The sequence below is a fragment of the Betta splendens genome, chromosome 2 (genome assembly GCF_900634795.4).
Source record: "Betta splendens chromosome 2, fBetSpl5.4, whole genome shotgun sequence".
Taxonomy (NCBI): domain Eukaryota; kingdom Metazoa; phylum Chordata; class Actinopteri; order Anabantiformes; family Osphronemidae; genus Betta; species Betta splendens.
In genome coordinates, this window is record NC_040882.2 from 24,978,801 (window position 1) to 25,001,803 (window position 23,003).

At 47.4% G+C, this 23,003-nt stretch overlaps 2 protein-coding genes and 1 long non-coding RNA gene across 20 annotated transcripts in view; 1 reads left to right on the forward strand and 2 right to left on the reverse strand.

Annotated features, from left to right (window-relative positions):
* Positions 1–125: 125 nt before the first annotated feature.
* Positions 126–11,711, forward strand: sec24d (SEC24 homolog D, COPII coat complex component). The gene is made up of 23 exons (XM_029143276.3): positions 126–270; positions 1,317–1,522; positions 1,873–1,975; positions 2,185–2,321; positions 2,456–2,758; positions 2,915–3,036; positions 3,267–3,378; positions 3,484–3,611; positions 4,381–4,519; positions 4,642–4,757; positions 5,376–5,500; positions 5,903–6,094; positions 6,257–6,350; positions 6,941–7,057; positions 7,148–7,318; positions 7,713–7,809; positions 7,891–8,036; positions 8,115–8,253; positions 8,627–8,745; positions 8,843–9,022; positions 9,113–9,304; positions 9,605–9,694; positions 10,097–11,711. The coding sequence occupies exons 2-23, from the start codon at positions 1,372–1,374 to the stop codon at positions 10,235–10,237; spliced, it is 3,114 nt and encodes a 1,037-aa protein (XP_028999109.1). The 5' UTR covers positions 126–270; positions 1,317–1,371; the 3' UTR covers positions 10,238–11,711.
* LOC129603317 (uncharacterized) lies at positions 5,951–7,220 on the reverse strand. The gene is made up of 3 exons (XR_008693087.1): positions 7,081–7,220; positions 6,188–7,009; positions 5,951–6,088 (listed from the first exon to the last, which is right to left on the reverse strand). It is a non-coding gene; the product is annotated as an uncharacterized LOC129603317 (long non-coding RNA).
* An 833-nt stretch (positions 11,712–12,544) lies between the features above and the next one.
* kcnip4a (potassium voltage-gated channel interacting protein 4a) overlaps positions 12,545–23,003 on the reverse strand; it is a 77,549-nt gene continuing 67,090 nt past the window's right edge. For 10 of the 18 annotated variants that reach the window (XM_041072812.2, XM_029143291.3, XM_029143283.3 and 7 more), the window contains 6 exons: positions 17,926–18,050; positions 15,056–15,277; positions 14,592–14,699; positions 13,804–13,908; positions 13,661–13,723; positions 12,545–13,588 (listed from right to left, as the gene is read on the reverse strand). In XM_041072812.2, coding sequence (XP_040928746.1) covers positions 13,541–13,588; positions 13,661–13,723; positions 13,804–13,908; positions 14,592–14,699; positions 15,056–15,277; positions 17,926–18,050 — 671 coding nt within the window. In that variant the 3' untranslated portion in view covers positions 12,545–13,540. Of the gene's footprint in view, positions 13,589–13,660; positions 13,724–13,803; positions 13,909–14,591; positions 14,700–15,055; positions 15,278–17,925; positions 18,051–18,843; positions 18,940–23,003 lie in introns of all 18 variants that reach the window. The other 8 variants (XM_041072832.2, XM_029143299.3, XM_029143297.3 and 5 more) reach the window with 3 other exon arrangements.

A 23,003-nucleotide genomic window follows, 5' to 3' on the forward strand; every position in this document is an offset into this window, starting at 1 on the left:
TGCGTGTTAATCCAGTGAAAAGCATGTTGTTACGCGTTTTAATACGTTAGTGAGAAGTTGCTTTTGCGGCTGGTTCAATTATATCGCGCCCACGACAAATTTTAGCAAGGATGCGTTTTATTTTGAAATGCAGAGCAGGAAATGCTTCCGTGTTCAGAGTGGGCGGCTTTCGTCGCGTAAACTGCGCAGCGACCGGCGCTTGGGTGAGTTTGACGTGGCACTCGGCTTGTACTGGGAGCCACAGAGGAAAGGACTGTGCCCCGCACTCAGGTAAATACCACCACAGCAGCATTTACACGTGTCGCCATCACAGATACACACTTTGCCACAGACGGCTCACCTTTGATGCATTTACGTTACAAAGCCACGCGTTTCTGATGCTAAGGAAAACTTTGCGGTAATTTCCGCGTAGCTAGCAAGATGTTGTCTTATCAAGCGTAATTAACACTGCGATCCATTGATACGAGCTCATAATCTTGTGTGTTGTAGCTAAAATACTTTAAAACAAACAGAATAATTGGTTTTGCTTTTTCAGCTTGACGGAAATTGAGTAAAAGACCGTGATGCTCAGATTTCAAGCCGTCCTAACGGTCTTTGACGTGGCAGTTGTCGACACTGGCAGAAACAGTAACTTAATGAGGCGACCGGTTGAGCCTGGTTATTTGGCTTTTTTTGTTTCCCGTCGAGGTTAAACGTGTTGAATTGGTTTATTATGTGTTAATGAAGAGGCTTCAGACAGAGGCTTTTACAGATGCGTCTGCACAGCTGTCGCTGTGCTGCGGTTTATTAAGTGGACGTCATGCTGGTGTAAAAAGTTTGACACATAAATAAGTCTGCATTTTGCACTGATTAGGTCATTTTTCACGTTATTGTTATGTACATGACATATTCATGGTAAAACTGCCAACTGACAGACGGCTCACAGGCCAAACCTTCATTTGGATTTAAATGACCATAATAACCATACAAGTTATGTGATTATTTATACTGCCGGATTTAATGTAAATGTTTGGGCAAACTGTGTATTTTAGGTGTCACCGAATTGTTCTAATGTTTAAACAGAAAGGGAAAACTCACATGAAGACGTTTTTACCAGAGAAGGCCTTTCTTTATCTCTCTGTAAGCAATGTCAAAAGTCCATGTTACAGGCTGTTGATGATTGCATGAGGTCAAACATCAGCTGTTGTTATCGTACGAGATTTGTATTTGTAATATCCGAGCAATAATGTAATCTACAAAGGGAAATAAATATGCTACATGAATGCGGCGAGCAGAAATACGCCTTGTCATTTGCACGGCTCATCTTCACCTCGCAGGTTGCTGCACTCATTCATCCTGGCATGAGAAGACAGTGACAAGGTTCCCGTCAAAATGAGTCAACAGGGTTATGTTGCTACGCCTCCGTACTCCCAGGCCCAGCCCGGCATGGGGGGCTACCAGGGCGGCTTTGGTCCCGGTCCTGCACAGCCCCTCTATGGCCACTACGGAGGACCTGCTCAGGCATTCACCGCTCCACCAACAGGTGAAGCCTTCATTTTCATATTTGGATTGAGTTTCAAATGCGAGTGTTGTTTTTCTTTAACATGTCTAATCCTGCTCAAAGTCAATGTGTACATTTCATCTTATTCTTATATAATATTTCTATTTCTAAACCTCCACAGATAAAGTGGACAATTTTGATCGGACTTTAAATAATATTTCTTAAGTGCATTCTTTTCAGAACATAAGATGCCACTTGTAACTTGGATCTGTTTTGTTTTTCCACATACATGATACAGATGAAGATAAAGATTGGGATTAAATCTTACTCTCACGCAGAGAAAATCATGGAAATCCACGTTATGTTTACGTAATGTCTGTTACTTACTGCAGGTTTGATGAAATCACCCGTTACCTCTGCTGCTGGGATGCCTCCACCTCCAGCATCCAGTCAGTACAATCCAAACGTCCAGCAGAATGGTGCTCATCCACAAAGGTATCCGTCTTCATTAAAATGACAATTCTTAATTCCTGAATGGATGTTTTGTGGAGTGAACGCTGGATGCTTGGTTTGCTCAAGGTGTATCTAAAGGCAGGTGTCAGGTGTGAATGGGGCGGTCAGGCTATAGTGGTCAGCAAAGTAAAGGCGGGTCCAGTTTCACAGCAGCATTTTGAAGTACTACTCACCGCTCTTATATTCCTCAGATACCCAGTGCCACCAGTTGTGTCTTCGACTTACGGTCAGCCTCCACAACCACCATACAACAGCATGGCATCACCTGGCCCGCCTCCAGCGCAGCAGCTCACCAATCAGATGAGTGCCATGAACTTGGGGAACTATGGTAAGTTAGTGTGTTGCTTTTGATACTGAAGCACGTGAAGCTGCAGAGTTCGTGTGTCTCATCCTGGTCTTAAGTTGCAGATGAGCTGCATCATTTACTTAGACTTGTATGTGGCTGCCGTCTTCCTCACATAGGCCAAGCCTCCATGCAGAGCCCTCCTCCTCCAGCCAGCACTGTAGCCCAGCAGCCTTTCCAGGCACCACCTCCGGTGGGCCATCCACAGATGCTTCCAGGCCTGCAGTCGCCCCACATGTCCCCTCAGATGCCTCCACCCCAGTCCCCTCAGGCGAGCATGTCCATGACAGGCCAACCTATGGCAGCCCCGCCCATGGGAGGCATGGGGAGACCCTTCCCTGGGGCACCTCCTCCAGGCCTCGGAGGTTTCCAGCAGCCAGGTCCCGGAGTTGCTGGTCCACAAGGATACCCACAGCAAGCAGGTAACTATGACCTGAAACTGTTACAGCTGGGGCTCGTCCTCTCAGGCCGCTTCATCCCATGACCAGTTTTGTTTGTTGATTTGTTTGGAACTCACTTTACTCACAGCACAAAGTGGCCCCCTTCCAACAATTAATATACTGTATTTTATTGCACAGGTCAGTTCGGGGGACCCATGGCTGGGCCCCAACCAGGCATGCCTGGGGCCTTTCCTGGTGCACCAGCACCAATGGCTGGCCCGCCACAGAAGAAATTGGACCCTGACTCAATTCCAAGCATAGTGAGTAAAGAGCTAATCCTCATTTTCTTGTTTAATTATTTGTGTAATTCTTCAAAAGGTGCTTCTTTTATGTTAAAAATTCAGATAATTAAACATTTATTAGTTGGATAATGCATAATATATTTGGAAAGTAAAGAAAAGTAGGAGTTGCCTGAATGATCTAGACAGTGTTGATCTAATATTGGGTCAAGGATTGCCGGGCCGTACGCTAACACTTAACTTTGTTTTAGACCCAAGTCATTGAAGATGACCAAGTAAAACACGGAGGGCAGGTCTACAGCACAAACATCAGAGGACAAGTCCCACCTTTGGTCACAACTGACTTTACAGTACAGGACCAAGGTAACGGTGACACTGACGTATTTAATATGCAGTACACAGACTGTAGCAGCTGATGGTAAATGTCCACTAGTTCAGGTCAGTGACTCCTCTTTTTGCTGACCTCAGGCAATGCCAGTCCCAGGTTCATACGCTCCACCACCTACACTCTGCCCTGCACCGCTGATCTGGCCAAACAGTGCCAAGTGCCTCTGGCTTCCATCATCAGACCCTTTGCCAGTTTGCCAAAGAATGAGGTGAGTCACGGGTGTCAGTTGACCCATTTTTGTGTGAACCTGACATCTGTACACAGGAAAAGCATTCATGTTTACAGAACATCTTTGGAAATTAAGGCCAAGGCAATAATAAACTCAAGAGTAACTTACACGACATTTTACCTTTATGCACTAGGAGGCACAGTGAGGGCAGTCCCCTGTGACCTGTTGCTTGTGATTGTGAGACTGGCTGATGTGTCGGCTCATAGCATTCACTGGCTCATTCGTCCTGGTCCAAGGAGCTTCCCTTCGATAGTCTCCCTGTCCTCTCCTTGTTCCCTGCTCTAGTTGTCCTTTTTAGGTAATGTTAGCTTTCCCTCATCTGGCTTTAAGCTAATTGATTAATGCGGGATCTGCAGTGACCTAAGAACAAAGACAGGATCCGTACACAAAAGGAAAAGTCAATTTCAGATTTGATTCCATGTGTAATTCTGAGCTAGAGTTGAACCCTAATGGAAAAAGACCAGTGATATAAGTCTATTTATTTCTCTCACAGTTGCAGGGATATTGAAATTAATGGTTTTCAGACATTTGCAGGCCTTCATACAGTCCTCAGCCAAAGCACAGCGGTATAATAAACAGCTTAGTGCTACAGAAATGTTCTGTAGCCATGAACACACTAATGCTTCAATGTGAGCAGTATTTACATGGAGGAGCAGTTATAGCTTCCTTTTAGGAACATTTCTGTTTCTTTTACACACAGTTGTCTGATTTAACCCTTGTTGCGTCTGTGTTTCCGCACTCTGCGTAGGCTCCCCTGTATGTGGTGAACCACGGTGAGACCGGCCCCATCCGCTGCAATCGATGCAAAGCCTACATGTGTCCATACATGCAGTTCATTGACGGCGGCCGTCGGTACCAGTGCGGCTTCTGCAACTGTGTCAGTGAAGGTACAGTGACCAAAGTCAAGCTGAGCGAAAGGCACCTCCTGGAATGAAGACTATTACACAGCAACATAACACAACTGGAAGTGACTACCATAACTATACTGTGCACTTCTCTCCTGCCACAGTGCCTGCCTTCTATTTCCAACATCTTGACCACATGGGTCGGAGAGTGGACTTCTACGAGAGGCCTGAGCTGTCAGTTGGATCCTATGAGTTTGTAGCCACGCTGGATTATTGCAAGGTACAGCACTACTCCCTAATACCTGACACTCCCTCTCTGTTGAGTGCCATGTACTTAAACTCAACGAGCACAAATAGGGTGAATTAATGCAGTCGTAGTAAACGTATGTCTTAAATTGATACACGTGTATCTGTTACAGTACGTAAGAGTTTTACATCATCAGGTTTGCATTACTGATTTTGTATTCTCAAAAAGCTTTTGACAGAAATCATTTGTGAGAAGAGAGAAACCTTTTATCTCCTTCTTCTTGTAAACACAAACATGAGAGCGATGGCAGTCCCCTCAGTGTCCCTGTGGACGCTGTGGCCGCTGAGAGCAGAGAACGCTGGCAGAGCTGAGTCACACCACTCGCCTACTTATAAACAGCGGCTGCAGGCCAATAAACAAACGCCTGCAAAGGATCTTGTAAAGGAGAGTAACTGTGGAAACATAACAGAAAATGCTCATCTCACACTCCGTTACCATCATACAGTACCTGCAACACCCCCTCCCCACAGGGATTTTATGGTTGACCTAATAAAACAAGGGGTTGATTTTATTTTGAAATCATAATTTATGCTGCACGAACCTTTCCAAAAGCAGCAAATTCATTACACCTGTCGGCTTCTTCTTCCACAGAACAACAAGCCTCCGAATCCTCCCGCCTATATCTTTATGATTGATGTGTCCTACAACAACGTAAAGAGTGGGCTGGTCAAACTCATATGTGACGAGCTGAAGACTCTGCTGGAGAAGCTGCCAAGGTAGGCCATAAACTAGAAGAACACAGTAGGCACAGCTCACAGAATCTGTTTAAAAGCACATGTGAATGTTTAATGGCTGCCAAAAACAGAACCCTGAACCACTGTCGTCTTTGAAAGTCATCCAGAACAAAGCCAAGGAACTATTGTTCCAAGAACAGAACTTTTTGATTTACCAGGTTACTCCTAAATTGACTTTCCTCACTTCTCCATAATTCATTAGCGGCAGCACCCATGTATCCATTTTTATCTACTGACATTACATCATGAGTTAAACTCTCGCTGTAGATAAGTCCTGTCTTCAGCTGTGAATCTTGGATTTTATAGACGCTAAATGAAAAACACGTCCACATGGAGTCATGAACGTCTTACTGCCTGTCAGTCATATTTTCCTTCCATCACCAGAGAGGAAGGAGCGGAGAGCTCTGCCGTCAAGGTCGGCTTCGTCACCTACAACAAGATCCTCCACTTCTACAACGTGAAGAGCACGTTAGCGCAGCCTCAGATGATGGTGGTGTCGGACACGGCCGAGATGTTCGTCCCGCTGCTCGACGGCTTCCTCGTCAACTACCAGGACTCCAGGGCAGTTATCTACAAGTAAGAGGAAGGACAGTTGTTTGGTTTAGCAGAGAGGCTGAGACGTCTGCAGTCAAACATTTCAAGAACAACCCGCTTTCACAGAGACATTACCGTCGGCTGAATCAGCCGTCTCTGAGACGTGCCACTGCCTTGGCATAATCCTGTCGCTTGTCTCCTCAGCCTCCTGGACCAGATCCCTGACATGTTTGCAGACACCAACGAGAGCGAAACGGTCTTTGCCCCCGTCATCCAGGCCGGTTTGGAGGCATTTAAGGTCAGTCCAGGTCGACGTCTGTCAGCATGAAGCTGGACACGAGGGGCTTTCAGCAACTTATTGAGTCGTCTGCGGCTGTTACAAGTTCAGGTGTACAATGAAACATGAGATGTTCAGTCCTTAGACTGACATGTGACATTTTACTGGCATCACGTTCCTCAATTTAACACCCTGCCCCCCACATTCCACTAATCAGACACTATGGATGTTAGTCCATGTTTCTAAAAGGTCCAAAGCCTCCAGATCGTATCGATCTGTCAGAACGCTGCAGATGTTCTGCTCACGCCAGCTTTGTTCATCAGCTAAGTGAAGCAGCACATTTCATCTTCTTTGTGTCCTTGATATGTTTGTGTTTAGTTTAGAATCCTACAAACTAATCCCAGTGAAATGAGGTCAGAGCTTTGGCTCACGGTGAAGGGAAAGTTCACACAGCGCTTTTAATTGTAAGCAGTTGTGAGAGTTCACAGTGTTAAACAGTCACCAAGGTTTTATTGTGAGGCTTCTTACATATGCTTTTATTCTGTAACTTCACAAACAAAGGTTAAGTAAACGTTGCACACGCTTCTCTCACGTCCCTCTCCTCCCTCCAGGCGGCAGAATGTAGCGGGAAGCTCTTTGTCTTCCACTCGTCCATGCCCACAGCCGAGGCTCCTGGCAAGCTGAAGAACAGGGACGACAAAAAGCTGATCAACACAGAAAAAGAGAAAGTGAGCCAAACCTCATGCCGTACCTTTGCAGTGGCTGCTACACGATCGCTCCTTCAGGGAGCTGCTGACCGCCAGCTGTTGTGCTCCTAGACCCTGTTCCAGCCCCAGAAAGGCGTCTACGAGCAGCTGTCCAAGGACTGTGTGGTGCAGGGCTGCTGTGTGGATCTCTTCCTTTTTCCCAGTCAGTACGTTGACTTGGCAACGATGGCCGATGTGCCCTCGCACACCGGAGGCTCCGTCTACAAGTACAACAACTTCCAGGTACACTTCATGACGATGCAGACGTGCCTGTTTATGGTGTGCAGACCTCTCAGTACATAATGAAGTCCTGGTTCTAAGCAGTAATAGTTTGCAGGCTAATAAAAGCTGCCTAATGACGTTGGCACAGGACCTACAGCCTAGAATAGACCCGTCCCATAGGAATCAAGCAAGAAACAAACAACCCAACTTAAAGCAGTGCAATGAAGTTGTGTGACTAGACTCAACAACATCAGATCACTTCATTTTGTTTTGTGTTAATTCCTCTCGTGTCCAATTAGTAAATTATCCTTTGAATATTAGACATTCCTGTAGAACTATGAGCCTCCATTCTAAAGTGTGCCAACGCTGCCACCTTTTGGTCAGTGTCTAGTATAACATGCGATGACGTTGTTAGGTGGAGACTGATGGGGAGCATTTCCTCAGAGACCTGAGGAAAGATGTGCAGAAGAGCATCGGGTTCGACGCCATCATGCGCGTCCGTACCAGCACCGGTAAGAAGTGGTGCCGCTCTTTGTGTTTGCTCTTTCTGCATCAAGCTCTCACTTTGCATTCTTACATGCGTCTGCCTTCAGGCTTTAGAGCCACAGACTTCTTCGGTGCCATCCACATGAACAACACCACAGATGTAGAAATGGCAGCTGTGGACTGTGACAAGGCCCTGACAGTTGAATACAAGCACGACGACGCGCTCAGCGAGGAGACGGGGGCGTTCATTCAGGTGCGTGTCTTAATGGTGCAGCGTTTTGAGGGTAGGGTCCAAACAGCAGCTGAGCTGCTCCCGCTCTGCTTTTTCCAGTGCGCCTTGCTGTACACCACTGTCAACGGCCAGCGACGCCTGCGCATCCACAACCTCAGCCTGAACTGCAGCTCGCAGCTGCTGGAGCTGTACAAGAGCTGTGAGACCGACTCGCTCATCAACTTCTTTGCCAAAACAGGTGAGAGTCCGTCGGTGCTTAGCTGAACAGAAAGGCACGAAAACACCATCAAACACCGTCAGGTTTCCATCATCTCACACGTTGAGGGCTTTATTTGGGGCTGTAATGGAACTTGGAGGCAGTGTGCTGACCTCCAGTATCATGACCTGCAGAAATCAGAACCACATGTTTCACATAAAACACAGATGACATTGTCTCTGACCTGCACTTTCACCGTGGCAGATCTTTGCTTCACCGGTTCTGCTCCTCATCAGCCTACAGTTTCTGGAATCCTCCTCACTCCCCCACGTCTCTTTAACTGCCAGTTAAGCTCCTCTGTCGCTCTCCTCCCCTCCTTTCGACTCCTAACCGACTTTTTCTCATGCCTGTGCAGCCTACCGTGCCATATTGAACCAGCCTCTGAAGAATGTCCGCGAGATCCTGGTCAACCAGACGGCCCACATGTTGGCCTGCTACAGGAAGAACTGTGCCAGCCCCTCTGCAGCCAGCCAGGTCAGCCAGTGGAATCAGTCCCATTTAGGCTCGGATGACAGGACAACCAGCAGCACTTTGATTCCTTTACCCACATGTACATCTGTGGCGTCCACAGCTGATTCTGCCTGATGCCATGAAGGTGTTCCCAGTCTACATGAACAGCCTGATGAAAACTGCTCCGCTGATGGGCAGCACCGAGCTCTCCACAGACGACCGAGCCCATCAGAGGCTGTCCGTCATGGGCATGGGGGTGGAGGACACCCAGCTGCTACTCTACCCCCGTCTCATCCCACTGGTAGGGAACACACCCCCTGCACACACACCTGAGTGCACCGTGGTCTGTCTGAGACGTTAATTCAACCGTGTGTGTGTGTTCATTCTGAAGCACAACATGGACGCTAGCAGCGAGGCCCTGCCTGCTCCAGTGCGCTGCTCAGAGGAGCGTCTCGCAGACTCAGGCATGTTCCTGCTGGAGAACGGCCACTCCATGTTCCTGTGGCTGGGTCAGGCGAGCCCACCAGAACTGGTCCAGAGCATGTTCAACCTGCCGTCTCTCGCCCACCTGCAAGGACACGTGGTCAGAATGCATTCCACTACGCACATTTACAACACAAACCAAGTAGCAGTTACACACACGTAAACGAACAAATGAAACACATGGAAACCAGTTTTGAAGGTCAGCTTAAAGTAACAGTTTATTTATGAGACAATGGTTCTGGAGGCAGGCAGTTACATGTTTTTCAGTTAGCGTTGTGTTTTTAGTGAACTTATTTTCCACTCTTAAAACTATTTATCACGACACAAACAAATCATAGTACAACAGAACTGCAGTCAGTGCTCTTTGTTTTAGCCTCAAGCAGCTGTGTGTGCTTTTCAGCCTGCGCTGCCGGAGCTTGACAATCCATTATCGAAGAAGGTCAGATCCATCATCAGCGCTCTGCTCGAGAAGAGGCCGAACTCCATGAAGGTATGTAATAAAACGAAGTGGCAAGGTTCAATCTGCTAGTGTAACACAAACGCTTGCGCGTCAGGTTTGTGTGTTAAATACAGTATAACCCTTTTTACTTAGCTTTAATTAAAGGCAATTTTAATTTGTACAAGAGACCTGCTGGAACAAATAACAGCTATTCAGTATTTAATGTCTACTTCCCTCTAGTGGATGAAAGATTCAACTACATAATTAGACCCACAATTGCTAAATTTCTGTATTCCCACATAAATGAACTCACATGCACATGAATGGATTCTCAGTCAGGAATCTGACCCTAATAATAATAATAATAATAATAATAATAATAATAATAATAATAATGTGAGCCGATAGCAGGAGGTGTGTTACACGCCCTTACTTTCTTTCTGGTCCATTTAGCTCCAAATCGTGAGGCAGAGGGACAAGCCAGAGGTTTTGTTCCGTCAGTTCCTGGTGGAAGATAAAAGTTTGCATGGCGGCTCCTCCTACATGGACTTCCTTTGCTACGTTCACAGAGAGATCAGGCAGTTGCTCACCTAACCCCCCCCCCCCGGTGCCTGGTCTCGGGGCTCACAGCCAGACTGGCCCAGGAAGAAACGGACAACGCACAAATGCCACAGGGTCGGTCTCAGGAGGAGGCTTCATTTCAATTTAAGGATGATGCACAGAGTCAGAAGTCAGAGTGTCAGAGAAAAGGTCGTCTCATATCAACAGCCCAGAGTTGCCTTGATCATCATCTAGTAAACACAGTATGAGCTTCAAATAACCACTTGTACGGTGAGGAGCAGCCGAGTGCATCCAGCATTTCCTGCACCGGTACTTTGATGGCAGAGACCAGACTGACACTAGTGTCTGAGGCTAACATGCATTCGTATGAAGCCCTATGACATAAGCAATACAGCATCACTCCTCTGTGTAGTCAGTCGGATCATTTTCATCTACAGACTTTATCCAAGACAAGAGGTTATTTGGAAGAATACAGAGTTTTAATTTAAGTAAGTTTTCTAATATTTAAACAGTTTGATCAAACTCTCTGTGGTTATGAAACTGTACCAGAGTAAACATTCCAGCAGCGTATCCACCTTAATCCAGGTTTTTACAGAAACAATGCTGAAATAAAAGTCCCCTCTTTGTCAGGACTGAGGATTCTTCCTGTCAACACACCGTGAGTAATTCAAAGCTCTTGATTTGCACATGCTCCCACCAACATTCAGATTCTTTGACCATTTATGGCTAAAGGTTTAATGTTCATAATGTGCAGTGACGCAGCAAAGGTTTGGTTGTGGTGTTCTGGGGATTCAGTGGAATCAAAACAGCTGTTGCTACATTTTTCTACAGTGGACGAGGGAGGATTAGTACTTTAAACATTAAAACAGCTGTTTAAGGGATGACTTCTTTATTGTGTTCTGAGAAAAGGAAGCGCTGCTAATGACACTGGGAGGCACCAGGAGGAAGAGGTTTTGGAACAACAATAAAAGCTCTTTAGCATCTCAAACAACAGTAACAGAGCAAGAGAAAACACTATGATTTGTTCTTTTGGGAGTTCAGGGCAAATAAACAAGAGAAGCCAGATGTGTGTAAACCTGAAGAGACAGCAGCTCACCAAGTATATTAAAGTACTCCAAATGTTCTAAGTGATAATGTAATAATCCATGGGTCCATGTACAGTACCGTCCTGCATCGCCTTGTTTCTTTTTATAGCAGTTATCATTTATCAGTTCATACAGACTCTACAACCTTTCCTACGCGAAAGCGACGTGTTTTCGTACGTGACCTGTTTTTCTTTAACTGTTATTTTAAGCCTGATGGGAATATAATAGTTGTTAAACTGTGTCAAAATATATGCGTCCATGGCTGATTTCAGTGTGTCTTGTATGCAAATTTTTCTCAGGTAATTTAAGTACCGTAGTATTTTATGTTGGGACCACAGATGTCTGGTTTTTTAGAGTAACCTTGTGGAAATGTATGGGCTTCAAACCTTAAAGCATTATCTAATTAAATCCTTAATCATTGAGCATTTTGTTGTTTGTTAACCACCAAAGGACTAAATAATACCATAAGTCAGTTTCTATGTGCTCGGAGCAGACAACATTCAAACTACAACCCACTACGTATTAACGCACATTCACTTTGCTGGGTGGTGTCTTCCTCCGGGCAGTGAGTCATCATCTGTCCACTACGACAGGTAACCTCATACACACGGCCTTGACTCAAGGGCTCCAACATAAATAAATCAGTGCTTCCCACCAGCACATTCTGACCTGTGGCTTCCATGTGCTACTCTGCTCCGACCATGAGGGGGCGACAGGCGACTGGTTTTAAGTCCGAGCTGGACTGAAACATTTTACAGGGAACAGCTTTGACAAGTCAGCCTTTCATTCCACCTGAACTGACTTGTTTAACATTACATTAATTACATTTATCACGCCTATAAATAACATCCAACTCTAGTTTCCGGTGATTTTACAAACTCAGTTAAGAACTGTAAGTAATAGATGTAATAGAAAGTAATAGAAAATCCTGCCCTAAGGCAAGTTTGCCAGTGTGGTTCATAGTGAGTTTTGATACATGGTGTTACATTGTAATATATCAGTCAGAGGCATCTCTATTGTCACAGAGCTGGAGAGAAAGTCTAGCAATGTTATCATACAAGTCTATAAATAAAGACTATTTGAAATGTTGTGACCAACAGTAAGGCACACAAACAGAACGGACGCTAAACAACAGTGTTGATGCTTGTCTTGACTGAAATACATTATACCAGTACAAACTAATAAGCGGAGATAACATGTTAAGTTGAAAATTAAAAACAGCATAAGCTAATAATAATAATAATAACAACAACAATTTCATCAGATTTCAAAAGGACACTTTCTGTATTTAATATCCACAAAAAACACAAAACGTCCTAACACTCACGTCAGCGATCCAGTCTTTTCCAAAGAGCAGAAGTCAGTCAGTTCGTCAGACTTCTACCCAGCATGCTTTGCGTCTGCTCATCTTCTGGGCGGAGCAACACTCATGTAACCTGGTCAGGCTGAACTGGTGTGGTGCAAATATGATGAAGAACTCTAAAGACTGGAAATTCACCCGCGAGTGAATTTTTTCGTTTTAATACTGTACATCTGACAATCTTTTGTACAATGACCATAATACCATAGAAATAACCTGGAACACTGCTCTTAGTGTCAACTAAAGCTAAATAAAAGGTGTTGGTGGGTGGGTTACTTCCAGGATGTACATACAAACTGTATGGTTAAATGAAATACACCGAAAGCAGCAAAGGTTGTTACTAACGCTAGACTTAATACGTGTGCTTCTGTGGACAAACCACTCAATGGTCCGACTTTGACATCAATACAATCCTCGTGTTGTCTTGTTATAGTTGGCAAGTAAACATGAACAAAGTTGAAAAGTCTCGTGTGTCGCTGCATCTACGTTATTATTTACAGTTTAAAATACGTTTTCCTCCCCAAACACTTGGACGGACCGCGACGGCCAAGGCAGAAACGCTCTGGAACCCAAACATGCACTCATGCAATTCAGTTCAATTCAATTTGATGCGTTGGAAAGTCACAGTGATTTTACTTGGCAGTAAATGAAACTAAGCTGCAACAGAGATTTAAAAAAGACTCCAATTCCTTTTAAGACACATATTTTGATTTTAAATATTTCAGATTCAACAGAGGCACCTGGTTCCAGAGCGTTCCTGGCATCAAGCCCACTCCCACCTGTGGCCATGAATGATACAGTCTGATCAAAAGTCTGCATAGCACAGTCCATCAGTCACTGGGCCCAGCTGCAGGTGAGGCTCCGTCCAGAGGCTCCGCGGTCACACGGCGGTTAAAGAACGTTCTCGAAGAGGTGCATCGATCGCATGATGTTCTCGTCCTGTGGACAGACAGGAAGGAGACGTGAGCGCATGCAGGAGCAGGAGGCGCGCGGGCGCGGCGCCGGCCTTACGTTTTGGCAGCAGTCGATGAACTCGTCGATGGTCACGACGCCGTCGCGGTTCTTGTCCATCTTCTGTCGGAGGCAGAGAGAGACCATAACGTGAGAAACGCACTGAGACGCGGAGCTGCAGCCGCTTCACCTGAACCACTTGCCTGGAAGAAAACCTCCACGTGCTGACGAGGCGTCTCCTCTTTGAGGACGGGGTACGTGCACTTCCCCATCATGTCATAAATGGCCTTCATGATGTCCAGCATTTCCTGCCACGCGGGAAAAAAACAGCCATTCATCACGATGCCGCGTGCTGAGGCTGAGACTTCAGCTGCTGACTCACTTCAACTGGAATAAGCTGCGCACGAGCGTGAAGAACTGACAATAAAAGCCAAAACAATGCTCCCGTTGACCTGAATAAGTCAGACTCCACTGTCCACTGTGTTCGCTTTGAATAAAATACTCCTCACCAAACCCATTCCAGCGAGAACAATAATAATCCACATGACTGGATGAAATATCTGAATGATTATGTGATAAACTACCATTAACGTGTGGGTTCCAGTGAACCTTTGTGCAAACTGATGGATTTGGTCGCCAAGTTTTCATCTGAAGCCGCTGCTTCAGGATGCTACAGGGAATAAAGATCATCTTTATTATTGAGCCCATGCACTCACTGGCCTTTACATACACCTGGACAGTCTAATTCAGCCCAGTGCAACAACTCTGCCATTAATTCTACGTCTACAAGGTTCAAATGTACACTTTTGAGTTGAAATAAGTGAGAATTCAACTGGATGTTTTATTATAGAGATCACAGTGGGAGCTGGAGTTGTACTGGATTATATTAGGAGCTGGTTCTACTGTAAATGTATGATGAACCTGAGACATTTTGTAAACCAGTGGGAATGACTGGATTTAACATAAGTGTCTCAGTGTGTGGGAGCCTCACCTCCTTAGTGATGTATCCGTCTTTGTTGATATCATAAAGGTTGAAGGCCCAGTTGAGCTTTTCTTGGACTGTGCCTCGCAGCAGGATAGAAAGGCCCATAACAAAGTCCTGGACACAAACGCACGTTGGAAAACACGTACTTCGGTAGCTGTGACGCAAACAGGACTCACGTGGGCACGCGTGCTGACGCCATGATTCAATGAAACCTCATTATTCACATTATCAGTCCACTCATAACCAGCGCTGTCCCAGGGAGTCCTTGTGTTTTTACACAGAAGACCACAGTAATGACAGCTTTTCTGTCCTAATAAGCAAAAACACGGCCTTCATGAATATTAACCACGTGTTGTTGCATGAGCTAAATTCAAATGATTGGGGTCCAGATTATGTAACGCTCCAGTGGAACGTTGGAGCTACTTGTGTAAAAGTGTCTGCATGAACAAAATGAACAGAACGTGACTTACCTCAAAACTCACAGAGCCGTTGTGATCTGTGTCAAACGCATTGAACAGGAAATGAGCATATGTTGAAGCATCTATGAGGACAAACGGACGCATGGAATCAGAGGATTTTAGGGTTTGTCTGTTTTTAAAACCAGCTGAGACGTGGAACAAACCTCCTTGTGGGAAGAACTGCGAGTAGATGTCTTTAAACGTGTCTTCGTTGACGATTCCACTGGGGCATTCCTGCAAAAACCGCACAAACAGCACACACTGATAAGTCTGTTAGAGGTGGGATGAGACACGTGCACTATCAACTACTGCACCGATTCCATTTTACACAAGAAGCAACTGAAACCGGTGCAGAAGGATGATGTCATTGTTGGGTTCGTTTAAAGGTGCAAAAAGATTTGAGAGTTTAAACCAGACTGAGCAACAAAACAGACAAAAGTCAGGAAACTGCATTTGCTTGGATGCATTTAGAGGGAACGCGTTTGATTCTGCCGGGGGTTCATCGTCTCATTTTTCTACCAGTTAAAGGTCCACGTTCAGCTCCGTCGGCAGCGTGTGGTTCCACTGAAGCCGCGGCTGCAGTCATTCAGCAGAGGTCGCGTGCACTGAACGCACCACATGCTCTTACATAACGGTTTCATCCCTTTCCCAGGAAAGCGGCGACCGTAGACGCGTGACCCGGCTCAGAGAAGCCTGAGGTCCGTGCCGGTTCCGTGTCTCCGGCAGGATATTTAATTTAGAAGCAGAGGAAATGGTGCGACCTGTGTTTCTCCCACAGATAACGCAGCGCGGCCGTAGCCGAGGCTGCTCCAAATTAAAAGCCAGGATCTGATTGTACGAGGAGGAGATGCAATAACACAAAGCGCTCCAGCAGAAAGAGCCAGTGGAAAAGGAGGAAGGGGAAAATATCAACAGACTCCCCTCCATCCTTCACACACTGGCCTAAAGAGTCCTGCCGCCAGCTGGGACAGAAGCAGCCTCAGTCGGAGCCGGATGAACCGCAGCGCTTTCTAATTCCTCGCATCGCAACACATCAGCGACTTTGGGAACAAGACTCCGCAGAGTTAGAAGTCAAGACGCAGCCTCGCTGTTTTGCATGGCACAGACTTTTCTTAGTTTCCGGATGAGGCGGCGAGGTCGTGCGAGGCCTTCAGGGACCTGTGTAACCCGTGGGAGAGCTCAGCTCTGAACGCGGTGCGCCGCGTCGCTGTTTGAATGCGCTTTGAGCGTTCTGAGCGGAGCCGCACTGGGAAAACTGGGAAACGGCCCCTCGGCCCTGGATGCTGAGCAGCCGACGTCTTCAGAGGCTCCAAAACTCACAGCTCCGTCTACGTCCGTCAACAGGCACAATTAGGAGCCTAAAGTGAGCGAACGTCTGAGGCCGACTGTGTCGCTCTGCACCGCGATGGGCATTAACGCTCACAGGGCTTTAATGGAGGTCCACCCGTGCTCCTCTGATCGTCTGAGGCAGATTTCCACACAAACCAGCTGCCGTGCTATTTCATTTAGACTTCAGTGAAACCACAGCACTCACTTTATGGAAAGTCAGAAACTCAATCTTCTTTTTTCAAATGATCACACTTTTGAGGGGATGAAAGATGAAATAGAACCTTTTACAGTTACAGAGGGACTGCATTTGAGCAGAATTAGTACAGTATGAGATGGAGCCCGGGGCGTTTCCTGCTGCATGGAGGGTAATGGTCAGTTCACATCTCATTGATTTGTCTGTGTATCTAAAACGAACAAGGAACAAGGGAGTAATTTACGTTTCATGACGATGTCATTGTTCGCTTCCATTATTCAGCGACAATCTCGTTAGACACAGACAGAGGTCAGCAAATGTACTCGCGTTCATTTGATATACTGGAAAAATGAGCTCATCCGTGGTAATAAAATCACAAATACAATCTGTGAAATGCAAATCTGGCCAGGCATGAAATTCCTTTCCGTGACTTGTGAAGTGATGCAGCAGAAGTGGCAAAGGGAATAATAATGCTGTGACGACGGAGGACAAAGGAGGAGAAGGCCTTCAGCTGGTGCTGAGCTTAGAACCTTAAAGAACGCGAGGACAATGTTGTTTGCTTCCTGCCATTTTAACAACACATCTCCGGGACCTTTACTCCACTGCTGACACTTTGAGCACCTGCAGGAGAAGGACTCATGTTCGGGCACATTAGAGGCTGACGTTAAAAGCCTGCCTTCATTCTGTTAGTGTCGCCGGTGAGAACTGGGAGGAAACCAGAGCTACTTTCATCCTGATGGGAAAATTCAAGTCTAGCATGTGGTCCTAGTGGAGAAGTGTGGGAATCGCCAGTATCATTGGGCCACAGTGGACCAGCCACTGTGTTGCTATTGTGGCTAAAAATAAAAGGCAAAACCCTGGAATGGAAAGGAATCAGGCGGCGCGGCTCAAATCAAAGGCCTCATTAGCGCACGTCTTCGCTCCGCGCCGTCTCAAGTGGAAGCCGACTAATGGGCCGGCGTTGAGGGACTGAGCCGGAGCAAAGTGCAAGCTCAACAGGAAACCGAGGCCCGGTGGGAGCCCCACAGTCATCACAGCACCCGAGCTACTGTCGCTGTGTCACCGCCACGCAATTTGGGTTGAGTTAATTATGGGCGGTCCCATCACGGCTCAAACCACGGATGACGTGAGGACGGTCGACTGATACGATGCGCTCTCCAGGACTCGGGCCTGCGCATCAGTGATCCTGCACGGCTTTGACCCAATTCCCAATTTGCTTTGACCCCTCTGAAACCCTTCAGAGGAAGATGCAGATGAGTCAGCGAAAAGACGGCTCGCTAGTGTTTAGCTGCTGCAGGAGAGGAGGAGGCGAGGGCGGTGCAGGAGGGGACGCGCAGCCGAGGGCCGCGGCGCCACTCACGTTCTTGAAGCCGCGGTACAGGATCTGCAGCTCCTTGCGGGAGAAGCGGGTCTGCGACTCCAGCTGCTCCAGGCCCTCCGGGCGATGGCGCACCGCCGACAGCTCCAGCTCATCCTCAACGCTGTCTGGAAGAGGAGGAGGGAGACGATCAGACGCCAACAGACAAACAAAGAGTCCCATCACACAAACGCTACGCAATCAAGAAATTCTCCTCTTTCATTTGCAAACGTAAGCAGCACAAATGTGAACCACCGCCTCCTCTCTACACCAAATTCAAAAGCGAGGGTAATTAGTGTGAGGAGACCCCATAAGAAAGTCCTTGTAGAGAGTGTCTTCATAAACGGGGGCAGCTGAAGCCCATGACACGTTTTAATGAGCCTGTAATGATGGCAGATGCTGTCTGGGCTCTGTCGCCGGCTGCACTGTCCTTGCAGCACAGCGTTTGACTTGCCTTGTTGGCGCCGGGCCCCTCATGTATCTGAAGTGTGACTCGGAATCTAAACGCCTCATTAGCTGCAGCGCTTCTTATTGTGGCCTCATCTTCCAACAGAGCACAATTAACCGGCTGCTGTGGACTCAAAGCTTTGCGTTTGTTCGTGCTCTGAGCGGATAAAACAGCTGCTTGGTTCCAACATGATGTTAAGTAACTGAATGGAAGGACCTTCGCATCGCTTCCTTCCACACACTCAGCCAACACCTGTGATGTTGACACCGGCAGCGAGGATATTCTATGTGAAATGCAAAGAACCGGGCTTGAAATGCTCACGCAATGTTGTGCAAGACTGTGGAGCGCTGAGAATACGCCCCCCCCCCCGTTAGCAAAGCAGGCCACAAGAAGGACGTGAACAACAACAACAAAGAGACATCAGAGAGAGAGACAGAGGGAGTGAGTGAGAGAGCCGGGAAGGAGCCACTTGCTTTGATTACTGGATGTCGGCTTTTTGGCTGTGGAGAATGGACAGAGCCTCATGAGTCGAGCTCTCACCCCGCGCCTGTGGACAACCTGAGGGTAACCTGGGAAATACAGCATTAGGCCTCATGGTTACCGCGGCAACATGCAAGAGACGGGAGCGGGCAAAAGGTCGATCGGACAGAGTGTGTGTGTGTGTGTGTGTGTGTGTGTGTGTGTGTCACAGCTGGGTCTTCAGGACAACAATCACATCCAGTTTGTTCGAGTCTTATGAGAGAACGTGTGAATATGACAGAATAGGACTCTGTTTCCACAGTCAAACACGCTGTTCAACAAGTGCACCTTCTGCCGTTATGGAACAACGGCAGCTTGACTAACGGCTGGTGAAGAACGACCGCTAGGATCCAGTTCATGGCCACAATGAGAGCTTCCTTACATGCCTGTGAGTGCAGCACCTCTCGGAGCCCATTCGCCCTCTTGCTGCAGGCGCTTTATGATGACTGCCATCCACTCTCCATCCCAGCAGCACATAATTAATTTCAATGCATCAATCACAGGTAGAAAAGAAACCAGGGGCTCACGACATGTTTATAACGAGTCAAGATGGCCGACGAGGCGGCAGCCTGCCATAAAATGGGGCTGTAAAGGGACGCGGCGGCGAACGTGACATCACTGAACAGAGGCTTTAAACCTGTGGTATAAATCTGAGCCTGGGAGAACTGGATGTGTTGAGTGTGTGAGTTCACACAGACCAGCATGGAAGGATCCAGTGTAGAGGTTCATAAATAGAACGGGTGTTTGAGTCTTTACGTATGGGGTCGAATGGTAATTGGTACTAAAAGGCTGCCTTTGAACCCCAGGAACGGCTGCTTCTATAAGTTCATACGACCGCCACGCGATCGACTCGTACGAGATCGACTCGTACGAGAATCAACCTGTGAGAAAATCTACCGACATTAGTCGGGTCAGATGTAGCCCAGTGCTCCCAGTGACAGCACATAGGACGCTGCTGGGAACTCTCTGTGGGGACTGAGCAGCTCATCTGTCCTTGTTACCTGCCTGACACACACCTGAAACACACACCTGAGTGGAGAGGACCCCGCGCTCAACTACACAGGTGATGCTTCTGTAACAGAGACGCACTGATCCTGGCAGCGATCGCCTCAGAGCTCAAGGACGCGGAGGCGGCGGCTCCGCTCCGTTCGACAGCACGTTCAAACGCCCTCATCCGCGACCTTGCGAGGAGGAGCGAGCGCGTGGCTCACGTGAAGCTTAACCAGGCAGCAGAAAGGAGCGTCCCACCATCACTGTCTGATTAATGTTTGCCCTTTCACTTCATTGACAGAACGGATCTGACGCTGGTGTGTGTGTCTGATAATGAGATCAGACAAGACAGAGGCTCACGCGGCGTCTCTGCCCCCCGTTAAATGCCAACGGCTGCAGGACTCAGTTTATTAGACCTTCAGCTTCATGTTGTCCTGAAGAAGCAACAGGAGTCTGAGCATTGGTTCAGGCACTGCGTGCACACACACACACACACACACACACACACACACACACACACACACACACACACACACACACACACACACACACACACACACACACTATGCTTTTGCCTTCCCTGAAACCCTGCTCTGAGGACCTTGCTGAGCGGCGCCTGTCTGGTGATTCACGGCCACCTCGTCGTGACGCTAACGCTGCCTTTCACCATTTGCCCGCCGGCGCTACAACAGGACCAGATTGAAGTCCCTGCAAGGGCCAATAAAGGGAGAAAAATGCCTCGGCAGCACATAATTACCATGGGTGAACGCGCTGCGTGGACGGGAGGTGGAGGCAAGCAATCGGTAAAAGGCCACGAGCCCTAAATCTATTAGATCCATGAATCGAAGAGCCGTGTTTGACGTGAATACGATGCGGCTGAGCTCGTTGCCTTAGTGTGAATGTGAATGAGGCAAATGATGCCCAGGGGCACAACACGGGCGGATGACTGGGTTACAGTACGTGGGAAAGCCCCATATTTGGTTGAAGACACAATGATTAAATGGATCCGTGATGGAGAATGTGTAGGTTTAATGGCTGTGAAATTGGCCACGATGGGTTTTCATCATAGTCTGTGCTCCCGTCCTCGTCATAAACCTGTGCATCATGTGCTCAGAGGCTCAGCGTATCTGTACACTGAACTAAAGCCGAGCTCCTCATCTGCCCTTCAGCGGCTCCAGTTTATGAGCACTGGCCCAAATCCTGTATGTTTGATCATTCCAGACCAAGACCTGTGGCAGCAGTGAATCACTCAGACGCGAACGCCTGTAGCTGATGAATGGACGGCGTTTCCTGGCTTTAACGGACTGTGAGGGTTCCCATCGATAAGCTCCCGCTGCGATGACAAACCACCACCTGACCTCACAGCTGATCCTATCTCCATCGGACTCTCTCCAAATAAAGCCTCCTTCAACTGCTGGCAACGCAACAGAGGACAATGCAGCGCCGACAAAGCGTACGGTGACAACGGCGGCCCATTTATGGGAGCCGCGGTTGAACAGTGGAGTAAAGCTCATGAAGTTACTCTCTGGCTCAAACTTAATATTAATATTCAATATTCAAGCAAATTATAATTCTTGGGTTCCAGCATGATTTCATCATTTCTTAAGGCACATTATAATCAGTCAGTTACTGGGACATTCCAGCTCCATCATGTGAGTGATTTAATCTGACTCTCGTCTTTCTGCACCTCAGAGCGTCTGTGCCGTGACTTAATTAATCAATCTGCAGAGAGCTGGATCACGAGCACTGATTATCTCACCATGTTAGCCAGAGGATCAGCGTAATCTGAATCCACGTTCCCATGAAAGGCGTGATACCAAATACCACCGTCAACATATTCACACATGTTAATCAGAAAAGTCCTGCTTTGACATATTTCCTTAGTCTCAACTGGACTAAAGCATTTAATTTACAAGCAAATGTTATAAAAGCAAACAATTCTACAGTGGATCAACAATTCATTGGATTAAAACTAATCTGTGTAATTCAGATCATCAAAGAGCTGCATTAAAGCCACTCAGTGACCTCCTGAACCACTTTATCCTCAGCTTATTCCAGCTGTCATTGAGGCCACTCGCTGTGCAGACGACTCAGAACCTCCAACGAACCCGTGTGCATGCGCTCGAACCTGCAGCCGCTATGAAAAGAGACAAACACCCAAAGGGCGGTTCACTGAGCAGCAGCTGATAAACAGCAGGCGCTAAAGAGAATTTTTAACAGATGGAAACGTAGATGTGTAAAATAAATCAAATCATTTCTCTCACGTTTGCTGACTGGTCAATACAGCTTTCGATATTGACTTTAAACTCCTTAATCCGTCTAAAGGTCACTCAGTCTTAATAACAGCGTAGATGCTGGGTGTTGACACAAGGTCATGCGGTGATTAAATAAGCACAGAGATCAAGGCTAAATCTAATCTACAAGTTTGAGGACAGCTGGTTGACTTTAACACCTCATTCTGTTGTAGCCGAGCGAAACAGGGACAGAAGTGACAGACACTTGGCAGCCAGCAATTAACTGAAATGACACCCAGCGAGACGGGGGACGAGAGCGGGGGGCGAGAGGTGCCCGGCAGGCGGATGTTACCTCCGCTGGCACGGGTCCTAGAAAGGGGCCGGAGCGGCAGAACCGGGCCTGCTCGCCTCACCACAGCACCGGTACCGGCCGCCTCCCAGCACAGGCCCAAACGGAGGCTTCCTCGGTTTATCGCTCAGTCAACACGTCTGCTGAGACGAGCACAGCCTCCGGTTAAACAGAGATGATGCCTGTAATTAGCCCGTGTTTATACAGTGTCACTGGGGTCGGATCAAACGAGACCGACGCGGCGCAGGTCGTCACCAAAATAAACATGTACCTGCCGTTAAAACAGGAACCACACAAAAGATATAAAGCCTCGCTTCCAGATCTGCTGGGACGCGGGACATCATCGAGCTCCCCGACGTCGCCTTCCTCAGATATAATAAATTCCCGCTTGTGTGGCGCCGAACATTCTCTAAAGCTCCAAAACAAATTACAGCAGACATCCAGAACACCAAAGCTGACAACAGTGGACATCGGCTGATTACTATTCTGCTTCTGCGAGTGTTTGATGTGCAGATCCAAGTCAATAAAGGGGGAGTAATTC